This window comes from Ornithodoros turicata, unplaced genomic scaffold (genome assembly GCF_037126465.1).
Source record: "Ornithodoros turicata isolate Travis unplaced genomic scaffold, ASM3712646v1 ctg00001046.1, whole genome shotgun sequence".
Classification (NCBI taxonomy): Eukaryota; Metazoa; Arthropoda; class Arachnida; order Ixodida; family Argasidae; genus Ornithodoros; species Ornithodoros turicata.
Window position 1 is genome coordinate 171,440 of NW_026999445.1, and position 18,337 is coordinate 189,776.

The following is an 18,337-nucleotide window of genomic DNA, read 5'->3' on the forward strand; positions in this document are numbered from 1 at the left end:
CCATTTGCACAAAAAGTACTCTATAGCTTAAATGTCATTGCTTCATGGCTATGAAATGTTTTAAGCATACTTAAAATTGACAGGCGTTTCCCGATGCATTGACACGGTCAATTATCAACGCATGAAAGTTCGCACAGTTCGAGTTAGCTAAGATAGTTCTAGAAATGTACATGAAATATTTATCTGGTGGACGGAAGAACCTGTATTCAAGGCATGTCGAGCAAGCATGGTGCACAACTGATGCCATTCGATGTGCTCAAAATAGTTGTAACAGCGCACCTAGAGATAATATTGAGGGATATGTAACATATATAATATGTTGTGATAAACATGCCATATTTATGACACATGATATGTATGTAGTGTAAGCGTCATCCATAAGTGGTACGAATAATATATGACAGCCGTAATATATCTGTGTCTTTAGGTCACAAGAGCGGATTCTTGGACCGGCAAGATGGCTCAGAGTGCCATGAAAGATGACATGTCAGGTGAGGAAATGATTTCCGCGCTCTTTCCACTGCAGGTTTTTGCGTTCGTGACAACAGGTGTTTCCGTTCATTTCCTTCGCAGTTTCCGAGTAAGTAGGAGAACATAGAATAGAACGGATGTCAAGTTTCCCGTTTGTATGATGCTGCTAGATATGTTATATAACTTCGCACCGTCTCAACAAAATTGCACCATGAATATTAAACGAAGTGTCAACAATGATGCTTCAGTACTATCCGCAGTGTGGTCTTTCCGGTCGTGCAGTCTTTCAGCAACTCAATGTTATAGCTATCTCGTTTCGAGCCTAAGGTTACCTTGTAGTTTTCCTTCCTTTTGTTTTTGTAATGGTGTTTCTATTACATAGAGGCTTAGGTTCTAGAACTGTTTATCAGGGCCGATTCAAAAATGTATCCATAAATGTGATCCAGACACCTTGCTAAGTGACGTCCTTTGGGCAAAAGCCACCTACACTGAAGATGTAGTAGTCCACAGTAAATGCCACCTCTCCCTTGTTCTCTTACGTTAACACGTAAAGTTGCGGTGTCGTACTCTTTATTAAATCGCCGCAGACGGATTCAAATATAGAAAGTCTGTGCCTACGAGTGGTTTCCAATGCGGCTAGTGGTGGCTTGTTCTCATGGTTACGGCCGGTGAATACACGACTGTGAACGCGTGGTGTGATAACAGTGCCAATACTTACTAAAATTATGTTTAATTTGTTTCTTATCAGAAATTAGGCTCGCTAAAGGAGTTAGCCCTAAAAGTACGAATGCCGTCGGAATGCTGTCAATGAACTACATGCGCTTCGAGGAATTTTCGGTAGAAGGCACCACTCTCCATAGATGTGACATCATCGAGAGCCGGTGTCTCTCCAAGCAATAGCTTGAGGTCCTCCGCTCTTTACCCAACGAAGTCTGCCGGAAGCCGGGGTGAAAAAACGGTTATCGACATTCCGGGAGCCATGTTGCAAGGTGCATTGCAGATTGCGAACCCTTTACGTGATATGTCACCGGCATGGCCGACCGAGTAATGTCGTCAGCCAAGGCCAAGGTCCTGCGGAAGACAGGGGTGTTATTGTGCTGGAATCCTACCACTGGCTGTGGGTATTGAGGTTTTCCTTGGGTTTTCCAGCGCGGACTTTCCAGGCGGACTTTCCAGACGCATGTCGGCACAGCTCCCCGGAGTCGCTCTAGGACGCATGCTATACACCCTGTCGTTCCACTCTTGTCTGATGTCCTCTCTCCATCTGTCCACGTCTGTCGGCCGCTCGTAGCCACAGTTGCTTGGCGGCGCTAACCCGGAATATAACGTCATGCTCGTCAAAAACTCGGAATTTCACGTGGTGACAAATAAAGATGATTATTATTGTTTTTTTATTTCGGTCTTGTAGAAACAATTAGCGTAATCGCGTTTACTGTGTAGCGCTGGTGGTTTTGTTGCCGCATGTGCGGAGAATGCCCGAATTCAGAGTAACACGATCCAGGAAAGCCTGAAGTGCCATGAGCATCGCTTCTGTAATGTGCGATGATGTTAAGGAATGAACAAGTTGCCAACATACGTGAACTCCGGCGTCATAAAGTTGTCTCGATATTATGGGAGCGTACATCGGTACCATCCACATGTGGCATTTTGCGTCTGCAGACGCCACTAATTGAAAAAAAAAAAAAAAAAGAAACAAAGAAGAAGAAACGAAGAAAACGTGCATCACCTTTTTTAATTGCAACTGGTTTGCGTCAGGGACGAATATGATTGTTTCAGTTTCAATTCATAGTTAACAGTAGGCACTTGGGCAAAAGTGGGCTCAGTCGGTAGCGTGTTCGCCTTCTGATCCCAAGATCGCGGGTTCGAACCCGGCCAAGAACGCTAGCAACTTGGTGGCAGGGTACAAGTTGCTTAGACACGTCGTCTTCCGCGAGGGACGTTAAATACGGGGTGCCGTGTGGTGAGCTTTCATCACACGTTAAAGAACCCTCAGGTGGGCAAAAGCAATCCACAGACCGACCGCTGTGGCGTCGCTCATGATCTCAGTTGTCTCGCGACGTAAACCCCCAATTATATATATATATATGTTTGTATGTCAAACGTCGCCATGCCAGTACTGGACAACCAAGTCCCCCAAACTCACATCGGAAAAGCGTGCAACGAAGAAGGCCGCCACTAGATACCCCACTGTTGCCGTTCCGGATCACTTCAGCGCGCTAAGTTTAGCGGTAAAATGTTTTTGTTGTTTCTGCGAATGAATCTAGTCTTTATATGTCCAAATAAAACGCGTATAACAACTTTCTGTGTCGTGTTTCACTTTTTGGTCCCGTTTTTAAACGTGTTGAGCGATCGGAAGGATCTAGTGCACGGCTGCGTGCATCACATGGCGTACCTGTCGTACCAGGCGCCGCCAGTGGGCGCCGCAGGCGCAGTCGTCCATTTCTCCTTCGGTGACTTGGCCTGGCTTGAATTGTGCTTCAACTGGATCTTTAGCGCGCTACAATCAAACGCAAGCCAACGTCTGGTAACAATGGGGTATCTAAGGGCGGCCTCCGGCATTGCACGCATCGGGATAGGAACAAATACATGGGAAAATGGCGACCTTGAGGGACCTGTGGACAACTGTTTCGGCCTTCTCGGGCCTTGTCAGTAGTTCGCAGGCAGGCAACGTTTGAGTGGATGGCGTCAGAAGGTCACGTGGCACGTGATGCCTCCCGGCAGGGTGTCCTAAGACACCTCTGAAAGCCCAGTGCATAGCCAGTCAAGTGTATAAGGGGAAAAAATTAGCAGGAGCTCTTTGGCTGCACGTATAGCATATGTTTGTAAGTCAAACGTCGCCATGCCATGACTTACAAACATATGCTATACGTGCAGCCAAAGAGCTCCTGCTATTTTTTTACACAAATTTTTTAACTTACAAACATATGCTAGAACAGACATCCCATGGTATCTTGTAAATCTGGATGATAAAGCCGCAGCGTGTAACGGCAACAAAGAACGAGAGATTCGGCAAATGTCTAATCACTTTTTTTCTTTTTCCTGGAAAGACACCCTCTAGCAGCGCGTCAGACAAGAACGGCGGTAAAAGTTAACTGCCACTTGGTTCTTTGTGACCACAGCTAAGAAAGTCATAGTTAGCAGTATGTTTTAACAACGAGAGGGAGAACGAAAAAGGCGCTAAAAAAATAGTGTTCCGGTCGTACTTGGCTGTTATACCTATCTTGTATCTGTATGTACTATCTTTGTGTCTACATCAAATGAAAGAAACTGCTTGTCTGCTTGTCTGAGTGGACACAGCATCCAATGGCGGGCGATAGCCCTAAGGTCATGCTGAAAATGAAAACAGAGCTGGTCGGATCAAATCCCACTGTCCATAGCCGTACTTGCGCCGCGTTACTGACACCGTGTAAAAGGCTTTTATCAACACCTGCACACGAGACGCAATGCCATCTCCGCTGCTAGTGGTGTGTTCTTCGTCAACTGCGATGTAAAGCAACCTTTGAACAATAATTGGCCGCATAACGTTATTGAAAAGAGAGATTTTCGCCGATTGAAATGAAATGTCACATATTTATTTTCTCATGTGCAGCGTTGAAAGGAGGAGGAAGGTCGTCTACGGATTTGCAGCAGGAGTCCTCGTAGGAGCCGTTGCAGTGGGCATTATTGTAGCAGGTGAGTCGATGTTCATCATAAAAGTCTCGAGGAAGCAGCCACGTTTTCTAGGTCCCTGAATGTCAAAGCAGAGCATGAACAAGCAAGTTTTGCATGACGAATCGAGTGGTACACGCAGATGTGTAGCTTCCTAAGCAGGAGTAATCTCAAGTTCTCAACAGCCAGCGTCGCGATTTTCGTTAGGTTATCAGAAAAGTGACTTGTGAGGTTGCTCTCTGTGTGTGCAGTATCTGCTTTTCGTTGTCCTTTTTGGGCACGGGCGTTTAGCACCACTACAGCTCTACGTGGAGTGACTATGCGGAATGAACTGTCTGACGCTACTAAATTGTTATTACAGCCAGACTTTACACACGGTCCAACGTAGTGACGCAAAACGCATGAGAACTGAACGTTTCGTAAACGTATCGTTATCGCCGTGAACTAGATAAGTTCGTCGTAAAATAAGTCTACAAGTTTAGTCACTTCCTTGATTATCATTATGTGTCCTGGCGCTTCTGCGCTATGGTCGACTTTGACTGCTGAAGGCTATGTTCAGGCTGAACTGCTGTAACATGCTGAAGGCCAATCATTGCACAGAATGATAGAGTTTTCACTAAATAAGGCGAAAGAAGGACGTCACTCGAGATTATGGTTGGCTAGGAACCGGTTTTACGGTGAAGTTCTGTTTTACGAACGCAGGTTCATACTGTTGAGTGGGACGTATGGTTTCAACGCTTTTTATGAACATGTGTGCAGCCGCAATGTCTAGCAGTTCGGATAGCGAAGAGGATGTACGACCAGCAAGTGCAGGAATAGCCGAGGAAACGAAGATGACCAAAACTCTGCCGACACGGCCCTCCTTCAGTCCTAGCATAACTACGACAACGACTACTACGCGAAGGACCACACGTACAGGGTCAACACCCAAGATACCTACACGGAGTACGCCGAGGTCAACAAGGACGACCAGAAGTACGTGTTGTGTGTGCACGCACCCACTCGGTGCTCCTCTTTCAGCATCTTGGGAGTTCGGAATGGAAGGAGTTGAGCCTCTACCTTCATCGTGGAAGGTTCCTATTCGTTTAATGGAGCGTAGCTGCCTATAGGATGAAGGAGAGGGTGTAGCTATCATTGACACATACTTTGTTACGTGTATAGGGGATGTGAAGTTTGCTTTGTTTTTTGTTTTTTTTCGAGCAGGCCCCCAAGCTTACTAGCGTACTAGCGCGTACTAGCACACGTGCCTTCAGGAATGTTACTCAAAATTTCGATGGGATGTTACATTGAACAGAGGATTTTTCGTGTGCTGAGAGACGACATCTCAGAGTAGAGTCATACTGTGTAGGGTAGTACCATAATGTGGTGTTACGCGTGCCATGCCACAAGTTGACAAATGGGTGGAACCCGCAGCGACTGGCGCGCTACACTACCCTCCACTGCGTTACACCGCACCAATGTCAGGCGTTGGAACAAAATTACTCTGGGTCAGTATAATGAGATATTCTGAATTCATATTTGACGGGAAAACTGGGCCACCCAGGATATGTAAGCTAGCTACACCTGAACGGAACTGAAGCGCCCTTTCTTGCAACAGCACGACTGCCTTCATTGCCGTGTGTCAAAGAGCGCCAATGTGGTTAAAAGTTTTTTTTTATTGTAACGTGTCACCAGTTACTAATGACAACGTCTTTGTTACTGCTGGATGTGCTGAGGAGACACTGTATCTCTTTGTCATTGCCGATGCCAGGATAATCCGTGGAAACAATAAGATTAGTACAGAAATAAGCGGAATATATGTTGTCGTTTGCTACCAGCGTGTTATTATGTTACGTGGTACGGTATATTAGCGTTGAGACAGCCATTGACATCGCCTTTACATTATAGGAAAAACTAAGAGGACCCGGGCTACAATCCCTCCTTCTCTATCTGGTACGTACGTTGTGCATATGTATCACGTTGGAGCTAACGGAGCCCTCGATAACCCTACACAAGATCTCATGAGACATTTAAATCCAGGCTTATTGGGCTGCTCATAACACCACCAATAATGTAACGTCGCGGCATGTTGAGTTCACGAGGATGAAAGCGCCTCTCGACATTCTCTTACGCAGTACGTGTCTGAGAGTATGGCATAGATGCAGTCCAGCTGGTGGAATGTGTCTGTCTTCTATGTGTTCTTCAACCTGTAACGAGGCACCTCATTTGCGGTACTTCCCTGATCTGGAGATATGGAGGCACCTGTATCTGATTCTTTCACTATTGTCCTCCATTCTTCATTAAGCGGCGCGTTTCTGACCACCTCTATCTTAACTACACTGGCATACGGATCAGTGCCTCATGTCCACAGAATAAACATCGACGTCCTATCCCGGTGCTGCCACTGTGTAACAAACTGGTTGTTTAATTTGTCAGCACCCTCTAATTCTCAAAATAATCAAATCGACAGATCTTACACTATTTTTGTTTCTATTATTGTTTTGGTGGTTGTTTTCGTCTTACTATTCTTACAAGGTACGTTAATATTTGCTCGCCTAATACACTCCAGAAAGCAGAGAACGTCCGAGATTCCCTGTTACGTTGGCCTATCATAAATCATATGGGACTGTAAATTGAGGAGACATATAGAAGACACAAATAACGCAGCCGCAGCTATCGTTGTCGTTCTGTAGTTCAAGCTTGACGGCGCTATAAGCGACGAACGATGTTGATTCCGAACGAAGCTCTCCCGAGGTTATATAGCAGCTGTAATTGATGTAACAAAGGTATCACATTGCAGTGACTAGGTCAGTGAGGACGAATGCAGGGTTGGCTACACTGCCAAGTACGCCAGCGTGCTATGAACTTATGAAATGGCCCAAGTGTTCGAGGCAGACTTGCCTTCCAGTTGAGAGAACAGTTCCATGTTGGTACAGTGAAACATCCCATTACGGACACCACCCTCAGACGGATACTTCCCTGTTGCATACAGGTGGATTTCCTCCGTCAAGCTTCAGTGCTCTTACTTCAATACCTCTACTGTACGGATACATTCGTTTATCTGTCATACGGACAGGCACCCTTGATCCCGTGCACTCTCAGGAGAAAATAAAATAATAAAGGGGTTGAGTCGTTACACCTCTTGGGGGGTAACCGTCTTGGTGCGTATGTTGTGCCCAAAGGGTTGCAAAGTTACACCCCCGGTTATGAGTGCAAAGTAACGCCCCATACAAGGGTGTAACCAGGGAAGGCTAACGGACGTATTTTGGTTACCGTTTTCATTTTTGTTACTGCCATATTTTCGTTTCCGTTATCCGTTTCAATTTCGTTTCCGTTACTCTTTCCGGTAATGGAACGGTTGTTGCTGCAGGAGGACAGCCCGTCCGGCTCTATAAGCACCCTGTTTTGCCGAAGTGCTGCTTCGGTGTCACGCGTACACACTGCACGAGTAATTTTACGTCGTTGGGATGCGCACATCTTGCAAGATAAAAACTATATATATATATATATATATATATATATGTTTGTAACTCAAACGTCGCCATGCCAGTACTGGACAGCTGTTTCGGCCTTGTTGGGCCTCATCAACAGTATAATGTATATATATAGTATATAGTAGTATATATATACTATATAGTATATAGTAGTATATATATATACTATATAGTATATATATATATATATATATATATATATATATATATATATATATATATATATGTGTGTGTGTGTGTGTTGAAATAAAGGCATGCGGTTGACCACGAAAAATGAAGATATTCAATAAGGATCAGAAGTGGAGACAGTGCCTCTACAGGACAAGGTATAGAAGGGGAACTTTATTAAAAACTAAGAGGGGGTATTCGACGTTTCGACAGGAATGGGATATTATGGTGACGCAAGTCTTGCGTCACCATAATATCTCATTCCTGTTGAAGACAGCGCTGCTGTCGAAACGTCGAATACCCCTCTTAGTTTTTATAAAGTTCCCCTTTTATACCTTGTCCTGTGGAAGCACTGTCTCCACTTCTGATCCTTATTGAATATATATATACACATATATAGGTACTCATGGAACGATGCGACAGCACCAGAGGACACGTATTTCGCCGTGTTTGCGGCTCGTCAGAGCTGACGAGCTGCAAACACGGCGAAACACGTGTCCTCTGGTGCTGTCGCATCGTTCCATGAGTATCTGTTTCTCTGCGTGTAGCCATAGAAGCCATCTTAATCTGTAATTCTGAATTTCAAACACGTCTAGTGTCATTTACTTGTCTCTTTAATGGCTTTGTTCCGCTGATTATAATTCACTGGCTTGCACTGTGGCAGGGCTGGGCAGTAATACATTTTTTCGTATTAGAATACTAATACATAATACACTGCTAAAATCTGTATTATAATACTAATAACATAATACATTTGAAATCATGTAATATAATACTGATACAGTAATACTGTATTATAATACTTAGGTAATACAAGGAACACTCTACACCCAATCTGATCCGTAAAGGATTATTTTATTATACACATAAAGGGGTTTTATTGCGCCACAAACGTTTACACAGTGTTGCACTTCAGGAGAAGCATCTTCTCAAAGACAGCATCATCTAGTCCCCGTCTGTTAGGTCTAAGTACAAGGTTTGCCAGCGAGAACAGTCTTTCCACGGGAGCAGAGGAACACAGATTGGTGTTATACTTTAAAAACACTGACTTCACGGTGGGAAAGTCCTGGAGCATCGTAATGTTGAACCTTTTACCAACCGTGTTTGGCATCCATGCGTCGCGGCTGCAGGTTGTTGCGAGGTAGCGGTGGGGAAGTCAAAAAACGTGTCTCCGTCACCATCATCAGTAGCGTCAGGTACATCCATAGCGGTAGACGCCAGCGACTCTGCGGCTCTGATCAGAAGGTCATCAAGTCTGATGTTACTGCCCACTGGGAGCCAACGACATTTAAAAAACGGGTGAGATATTGTTGCAATGATGACATCTTCTTCTAAGTTCAGGATGGACTGGAACCTCCTCTCGAAGCCTTCAATCACTGCGGCAGCAATTGGGGCTATGGTTGATGTTCTTCGACACTGCGCAGCCTGTCTTAATTTCGCCATGACTGTTAGCAGTGTAGGCAGGAGTTCTGCGTAATAGCCTGACTTGCTGGCCTGAAAGCGATCAAGTGCTGAAACGAGAGATTAATAAACATTAGTAGGACGCTTAAAACATTACAGATTCCAGATTCCTCGCGGTCCTCCAAGCATGTCCTCAATTACCTAAGGATATTGGTCGCAGTACTTCCACGTAGTCCTTCAGAAAGTCGAACTCCCAGTCCTTTATGATAGGCAGGTCCATGTGCAGTCGGAGCTCTGGTAAACTGTCCTTGTTACAGAGTATCTTCGAGATTGCCTCGTAGAAAGAATTCCATCGGGTGACGCATGGCGTTGGAAGTTGTTGACCAAGTACAGGCTTTATGACCTCCACAGATTCCGGTCGTTTTGAGCAGCCCCAATATTTGGAACACTTCTCAATCACACTTGCATGATATCTCTCGCATGGCGTATTTGGTTGTATTCCCTTTTTCGCATCATTCGTGGCAACCAGGCTTAGCTTGTGGCACGTACAGCGAACGTGAGGAGAGAGAGCTGGTTCCATACGTTCGACGCATTGGAATTCTGCTTCTGAGTCGCAGCTCTCCTCTTCATCAACTCGCACACCAAACTCCTTGGAAGCCTTGCAGAAATCTGTAGCGTTGTCTGTGACCGTTCCGGAAGTCTTCTCCAAGGGAAGCTTGTATTCGAGGCAAATGTCATTGATGATGTCCGCGATGCGATCATAGGAGTGCGTGCCGGAGAACCTTCTGCGAGGTAATGCAGCAGATCCCCGTTCCAGGGTATTTGCGCCCATCTGTAAAACAAGTGCAACAGGTTAGCATACTCACATCCTCGCTCACTAAGCATACATTAGCAGTCTTCAACTTACCCAATGTGCTGTCACACCCATAAAGCTTTTTGTTGAGGTTGACCACACGTCCGCATTGAGGCACACGTAGTTCTGCTTCCCTAAGGCAGAGACGAGCCTGGAGAGAAGGTCGTTATGGGAATCTTCAATCCGTCGTCCCAGTGTCCGCCTTGACATTAGGGTAACAACTGGGCATACGGCTGTTTAAAAATACATGACATATGTAAATTAAACAATAACAAAGGGGTGCTGACAGCTGGTGCATTGGCTAGGAATCATGGATATGTAGTACAGAAAAAGTAGCATTTACGCAAGCAAGCTGGAGGAGGAGGTTCGTAGCACAAAGCCGCTTGAGCGAGCGAAAACCGAAAAACAAAAGGGGCTGTGTAACCCACTTTGTTTTTTGCTCATTCAAGCAATTTTTTTGCTATTGGCAACTAGTACACATCTTACATTCGATAAATACCCGAAATTATTCTTCCTCGACAAAGCTAAGGGTGTGAAGTCCCTTGACAACCAGATCAGTTAGAAGCGCGTCAAACTTCTGCTGCGACACTTCTCCAGATGCTCGCACACATTCGCTCAGCCTTAACTGCTTCTTGACAGATGCATCTGCACCAGGTGCTCGAACACCGCGTTTCCTTTTCTCTGTCAGCGGCCTAACCTTCACGCTTGCTTCATAATCGAGATGTGATGCGGGGTTTGCCCTCTAAAGAATAGAAAGCCAGTGGTTGTCATTTCTCGAAACGAGCTGCCGCTAGAGGATACGGAAATGCCCTACAATGTCAATTTGTGTTGAGTTGGCACATTGCTAAAATGCTAATAACAAAACATTGAATTAGGTTTCTTACCTTGAGATGCAGCTTTAGATTAGAAGTAGACAGTCGGGATGCAGAAAATACTTTGTGGCATATTTGGCACCCCGCTCTCAGTACATTGTCCGATGTTCCAGTGTCGCTTACTGGGAGGAAAAATTTTCCATCTAGGATGGTCCGACCGTCCATAGCGGTGCCCAGGTCGCTAATGAAGTGGTCTGCGTATGCACTGATCCTCTATGACGCGGCATACATGGAACTCTTGGTGCAATAACCTCTGACTGGCCCAGGAAATTCCCGGAAGAGAAAGGACGTCAGCCTTTTTCCATTGTTGACCTTCATCTTTTCTTTTTCGGTGTTCTGCAGTTAACTAGGCTGGTACTAGTCCCAGCGCAATGAGGGCTTCTGAACGGACCAGGTCAAGCGTACACTCCTCACAACAGAAAACCCTCTGTTGAGGATCTTCTCCTGCCTTCCCTTTACAATTCCTATTCTTGGATTCGCCAGGTGGCTATGACACATACGGGGTGAAAAACCCATGGGCAGACCCAAAAGTATTACTGATGTATTATAATACGTAATACTAATACAAAAATGTATTACAGTAATACTATAATAATACAAAGTATTATAATACTGCCCAGCCCTGCACTGTGGCATTATGGAGTGCTCAGTCACCCTCCTAGGTGTATATAGCTCGCTGGGCGACTCCTGGTTTGCGAATTCCGAACGATGCGCAGCTACCCAGAGCTGACGAGCCGCAAACACGGCGAAACACGTGTCCTCTGGTGCTGTCGCGTCGTTCCATGAGTATCTGTCCGGGCTTCCACCGTTGAAGAAACGAAGACGCCCTGGTAAAAGTTGTCGTGAAGGGGTGGTGGTGGTGGGATGACGCGAGTCCGTCACGGAGCGAGCAGAAACCATTCCAGGGTATACTAGCAACAATAACTGTTTAATTACAATATATACATAGTACACGTTACCTCAGGTCGAGACTGATTGTCTCTTTCCCAAACTCAGGTGTAGCCTTCCGCTGTCCAGTCCTCCTTCCATTGTTTGTCCGGGCCCTTTTATTTACAACCATCAGTGTACAGCCCAAACGTTTCCAACGAATCACAATTGATGACTGCACTTTCCCAATACCCTGATTCGGCACATCAAAAATCCATGCAGCCAATAAAATGTACTCCGGAAGAGCTTGCTTAAAAGACACTTAGCCGTAAACACAATTGGCACAACTAAAAGCAAGTACATTAGTGGCAATCCCTAAACCACAAGGAAACAGCGGATTAGCCTGTCCCCAGACACTCTTCCTAGTATACAAAGGAAGTCAACCTTCGCGTGCCCGAGACGTCCTTGTCATTCCCTTAGTCTAAGTCCCAACTGCGACACAACCCATTAGTGTGTCGTCACAGGTGCGGTTTTGTTATCAAAGAGCAAGGCCGAGACCCTTGTGATAAACAAAAAAAAAAAAAAAAAAAAAACCTTACCATACGCGCCATAATGCTGCAGGCTGGGGCCACTTAGAAAAGCACAAAATCATATACATGTTGTGAAGACAATAATATTAACAAACACAGAACTTAACACCTCCCCCCTTAACTATGTTGTGCGGGCTTCTTGAAAGCACAACATAGCACCACAAAAACGAGGTTCATTCGAGGCCCAACTCTAACTTTCATACTTCAAATAATCTCAAGTGGAGAGTCCCTTCATCATCTGGTCCGATGACTCACCATGTCCAAAACAGAAAAGAAAAATAACATCATGCGCACAAACACTGCTGAGCTAAGTTATACTAGACGCGACAACGCATCTGCGCACTTATTAAGTGTGCCGCGTATATGTCCCACCTCTAAATCATACTTTTGCAGAGCGAGAGACCATCTTGTGAGGCGAAAACTAGTGGAGGCAGTGCGCGACAAATATGTCAGAGGGTTGTGGTCTGTCTTAACCTTTATTTTGGCTCCAAATAGCCAGGTGTCCAAACGACCTAATGCCCAAATAATGGCAAAAGCCTCCCGCTCTATTGCGGACCATTTCGACTGAGAATTTGAGAGCTTTTTACTAAGGAAGGCAATTGGCATTTCTTTCCCTCCTCTACTTTGGGATAAACACGCGCCGATAGCTTTCTCGGATGCGTCAGTGGTTAGCGTGAACCCAAGTCTTGAATCTGGAGGAGTCAACTCAGGAAGCTTGGCCAACTCCCTCTTGACCATCTCGAATGCATCATTTGCCTGACTGCTCCACGGCAATTTATTTGGAACTCTACGATTGGTCAAAGCCGTTAGAGGTAGCACTAGTTCGGCGTAGTTGGCTATATATTCTCTATAATAATTAAACATACCGAGAACGCTCCTCAATTGTGTTTTATCTACGGGTCTTTTTAGTTCGGTGATTGCCGCTACCTTCTCTGGATCCGGCGAGTGCTTACCGGAGCCTACCCAGTGTCCCAGATATCTAACTTTTGCCTCCCCGAACCTACATTTCTTTACGTTCGCGGTGAAGCCAGCTTCGTTCAGCGCGGAAATCACCGCTTCAATGTGGCGAACATGATCTTCCCATGTATCTGAATGTACCGCCACGTCATCAATATACACACAAGCATAATCTTTATGGTCGCCCAGAATCTGGTTCATTGTGCGCTGGAAGGTCGCCGCGGAGTTTTTCAGCCCGTACGGCATGACATTCCACGCGTACAATCCATGGTGTGTGGCGAAGGCTGTGTACTTTTGGGACTCTGGCTCCATGGGGATTTGCCAGTATCCCCTGGTCATATCGAGAACAGATATGTATTTCGCACTTGATACCTTATAGATAAGCTCAGAGATATTCTCCATTGGGAACTGGTCTTGTTCACTCACCGCGTTGAGTTTTCTGAAATCTACGCACATTCGCATAGTACCATCCCTTTTGGCTACACATACAACAGGGTGCGCCACGTCGCTTTCAATCGGATAAATGAGACCCCATTTCAACAGTTCTTCGACCTGTCTATCAACTTCCTGTCGTAGTGCTACAGGGACTTTATATGGGAAGCTTTTACTCAGCTTCGCACCTTCTGTTAACCGGATGCGATGACTCCCGATCTTACATCTGCCTGGCCGGTCATTAAAAACCATATGAAATCTGGAGATCATCTCTTCGAGTTGTGATACTTGTGCTGCAGTGAGTTGGGAGGATATATTATCGATTCCCATTTTTACTACGCCGCTCGCAGGTTGAGGCGGTGTACTAACCCTTCCAAATTCCTCGTCCTCTTCAAAAATTACGCCAACGGCATTCACTCTTGTAATGTAAGGACGCAACTTATTTGCATGTATCCAACGCTCCGTAACGTCTTCTAGCGTTACCACATAACTGTCGTCCCGCCTTTTCTCCTTTACAGTTGCTGGTCCCTTCCATTTTGATCTGAGCTTGCTTGCACTGTCTGTTTCTAGTATTAGAACACTGTCCCCGGTCCTAAATTCCTTCGACCTTGCCCTCAAGTTGTACCGTGACGCGTATACCTTTTGTTTTACAGCTGCCCTCTCGGTCACTTCCCTGGCCATGGACGTCATACGTTCCCGGAGATCGGCCAAATATATACTTGCAGGCTTGTTTAGTCCTATTGGAGGAGTCCAATCTCCCGTCCATGTCTGCTTCAAAATGGAAAGCGGACCATTCGGTGCACGACCAAACATTAATTCAAATGGTGAAGCCCCAGTGATTTCATTGGGCACCTCTCTGTATGCCCAAGCAAACAGGGAACATACCTATCCCATTCTCTACCTTCGGTCTCGATCACGTGCTTTAACATAGCCTTGAATGTCCCATTCCAGCGCTCTACGAGGCCGTTACTCTGGGGATGGTCTGGTGCCGAAAACCTCATTTTCACCCCCATTCTTGTTGTCATTTCCTGCATGAGTTTACTAGTGAAATTCGTGCCCTGATCAGAGCATATTAGCTCGGGTGTCCCATACCGACCAAACACCTCTATGAGTGCCTGGCACGTAGCTTTAGCAGTTAGAGACCGCAGAGGAATAACTTCCGGCCACCTGGTACTTAAGTCTACAATACTAAGTGCATACCTATGTCCGCGCGCGGACGGTGGGTCTAAAGGCCCAATGCAGTCCATAAATACACTTCAAATGCCTTTTCTGGCCTCGTCAATGGGGTGATAGGAACATGATCGGTGTCTCTACTTCTGGAGAATATCTGACAGCTATGGCATGACTGACAATATTTCCTTATGTCTGACACGACTGATGGCCAGTAAAACGCACTTTTGACTCGCTGTTTTGTCTTCTTCATCGAAAAGTGGCCTCCCCAGGGCGAGTCATGTGCCAAGGAGAGCACCTCTTTTCTGCGCCCTACCGGCAACACCAGTTGTCTGCAAATACCCGCGTCGTTTTTCCCCTCGTGAAATAACAACCCATCTTCTATCACCATGCCATGTGTCCCTTCTTTCGCCTGCTCCCATAATTCCCTTAACGATTCATCGTCTCTTTGTTCGGGCGCGAATTTCCGACATTCTTCGCTTTTCAATATGCTGTCCTCTACCGTGGCTTCCACTGCATTTACCGACATTTCTAAGAGTTTTGCATCACGCTGTGTATCCTTATCATTTTCCTCCTCGAAGGAAGACTGTTCCTCCTCCCGCTTTTCGAATACATCGGGGCATTTCCATTCTTCCTATATGTCTGCTATCGCTTCGGCTTCTTCGTCCAAAATGTGCTTAGCACGCTTCATCTCCTCGTAATCATCCGGCGTTGATAACACATCTACGCCAACAGACAGCTCATCGGTAACCGCGCACACTGCCAACACCTGTTGACCGCATTCCCGTTCAGACTGGAGACCTAGGGGTAGTTCCATTAGTTCTGCATTTGCAATATGACCGAACGCCCCTTTCAATTTTACTTCCTGACACCCTTCTTCCCTCCATCTGTTAGGAACCACCTCTTTCCTAACTACAGTGACATCGGCTCCCGAGTCAAGGCGGGCATTTACGACGTTGTTGTCTATGCAAAGCCGCATGGTTGGAGCTTGTTTGTCTGCTAATCCATTCGACTCCTTGACCTCTTTACACAAAAGAGTGACTTTGGCTACCACGTTTTCTTCCCTTTTTCCCTTTGCTCCAGATGGGTGTGACTCCGTCTGCCCTGTTTTCACAGACGTCTGCGGACATTGGCTTCTGTAGTGCCCTAATTCCCCACATCCAAAACACTTGATAGTGCTTCCGCGACTGACATTACGATTCACAGTGCTACTTTGTCGACTGTTCCCGTTGCTAACTGGTGACTGTTTCTCTTTCGCTCCCGGCTGCACCTTTTTTTCCACAAGATGACTTTGATTCTTGTGATGCTTTGGCCCCTTTTTGCTTTCGTCGAAGTTCTCAGCTAACTCAGCCAACTTACTAGGCCTGAACCATGTGTCTACCTCTGTCAGCAAGATATACGACCGCGTTTCCTCCGGCATCACAGCCTTCAAACGGTCTGTGATCACGAGGTCACGTAGATCGTCTAGTGTTTTGATTTTGCGACTGGTGATATAGTGGTCAAAGAGGGACTCTAGCCTCGTCGTGAACTGACCCTAAGACTCAGAGTCATCTTTTCGCGCTTGAATGAACAATCTTTTGTACTCCCCAGGAGTCAAACGTAGCTCCGTTAGAACTTTTCCTTTTAGTTCTTCGTAATTGAGAATCTGCCCATTACCGTGCCTAGCAATGACTGCTCTCATCTTCTCATTGAGGTAGGTTAACAAGATTGGGCCCTGCACATCATCAGGAACCTCAAAATTTGTGAAAACTGTCTCTACCGCGGTGAACCAGGCAGGCACCAACGCTTCCTTTTCCGGCATCGCCGTTAGCACTCCTTTTAGGTCTCTGGCATATTCGCCTACCCTGCATCGACTTGCGCTCGGCCGACTAGTACTCGTTCCTGTCCTATCATTTTCCATCTGAGCTAATTGCATTTTCGCTTTGTACAGTTCAATTTCTAGCCGAAGCTTCTCTAGCACACTAGCATGCACTTCCCGCGTAGCGGCTCCTGTTTCATCTACGATCTCATCGCGACTGCCAGTGTCATCATTAGCATTTCCATTGAGGAGCTCTGTACTCCCGTTCCTAGCCATCTGCCTAGTAACCATAGACATGGTGAGCCCTCAAGCCCAAGATGACAAACAGACTCACCCCGAAATTTCGATGCCTTGCTTGTGTCTGTTGCCGGACGTCTGGACACTGTCTTCCTGGTCACTGTCCGCAACTCCTGGGAATCTGATGAAGTCCACTATGTCACCGTTTGCACAATTTTCACCTTCCGACGACGTTCCGATATGTCGGTTCACGGCCGGTGATGGACCTGTCACGTAGATGACGTCCTCCGCTATCTTGAGCCGCTCACCCCTGGCTCCACGTTTCTGACCGCTAAGGTCTCCGACCTCTCACGTAGATGTCGTCGGTGTTGGTTGTTCCGGCTCCGGTGAAGCAGGCTTCTCTTGCCGATGCTGCCTAATCTGTCCACCTTCGGCCCTTTCTTTTCGCTGATGTAACCACGTAGGTCCCCGGTCTCTCACGAAGATGTCACCGATCCCTTGTCGTACCGACTCCGACGAAGCAGGTCTCACACGTAGCTACCGCCCTATTCTGTCCGTCGTTGTCCAGTTGTTCCCAGAGCTTCTCACTTGGATATCGCTCCGCCTTCCGTTGCTTCTTCCTGGAGTCAGCTTCAGCGAAGCAGGCTTCTCGCTTGGATGTTGCCTATACTGTTCCGCGTCACTCTGCTGATCACAGTCCTGGCTGATCCTTGCTCACCTCGCTTCTGTCAATCCCATCCTGTCGACTGCGCCAGTCAACTTTCTGTCCGGGCTTCCACCGTTGAAGAAACGAAGACGCCCTGGTAGAAGTTGTCGTGAAGGGGTGGTGGTGGTGGGATGACGCGAGTCCGTCACGGAGCGAGCAGAAACCATTCCAGGGTATACTAGCAACAATAACTGTTTAATTACAATATATACATAGTACACGTTACCTCAGGTCGAGACTGATTGTCTCTTCCCCAAACTGAGGTGTAGCCTTCCGCTGTCCAGTCCTCCTTCCATTGTTTGTCCGGGCCCTTTTATTTACAACCATCAGTGTACAGCCCAAACGTTTCCAACGAATCACAATTGATGACTGCACTTTCCCAATACCCTGATTCGGCACATCAAAAATCCATGCAGCCAATAAAATGTACTCCGGAAGAGCTTGCTTAAAAGACACTTAGCCGAAAACACAATTGTCACAACTAAAAGCAAGTACATTAGTGGCACTCCCTAAACCACAAGGAAACAGCGGATTAGCCTGTCCCCAGACACTCTTCCTAGTATACAAAGGAAGTCAACTTTCGCGTGCCCGAGACGTCCTTGTCATTCCCTTAGTCTAGGTCCCAACTGCGACACAACCCATTAGCGTGTCGTCACAGGTGCGGTTTTGTTATCAAAGAGCAAGGCCGAGACCC

At 46.4% G+C, this 18,337-nt stretch overlaps 1 protein-coding gene across 1 annotated transcript in view; it reads left to right on the forward strand.

The window, feature by feature from the left end:
- Window positions 1-457: 457 nt before the first annotated feature.
- Window positions 458-18,337, forward strand: part of LOC135376138 (uncharacterized) — a 29,923-nt gene continuing 12,043 nt past the window's right edge. The window contains exons 1-5 of the mRNA XM_064608715.1: window positions 458-491; window positions 574-580; window positions 4,061-4,143; window positions 4,879-5,094; window positions 6,007-6,051. Coding sequence (XP_064464785.1) covers window positions 458-491; window positions 574-580; window positions 4,061-4,143; window positions 4,879-5,094; window positions 6,007-6,051 — 385 coding nt within the window. The remainder of the gene's footprint in view (window positions 492-573; window positions 581-4,060; window positions 4,144-4,878; window positions 5,095-6,006; window positions 6,052-18,337) is intronic.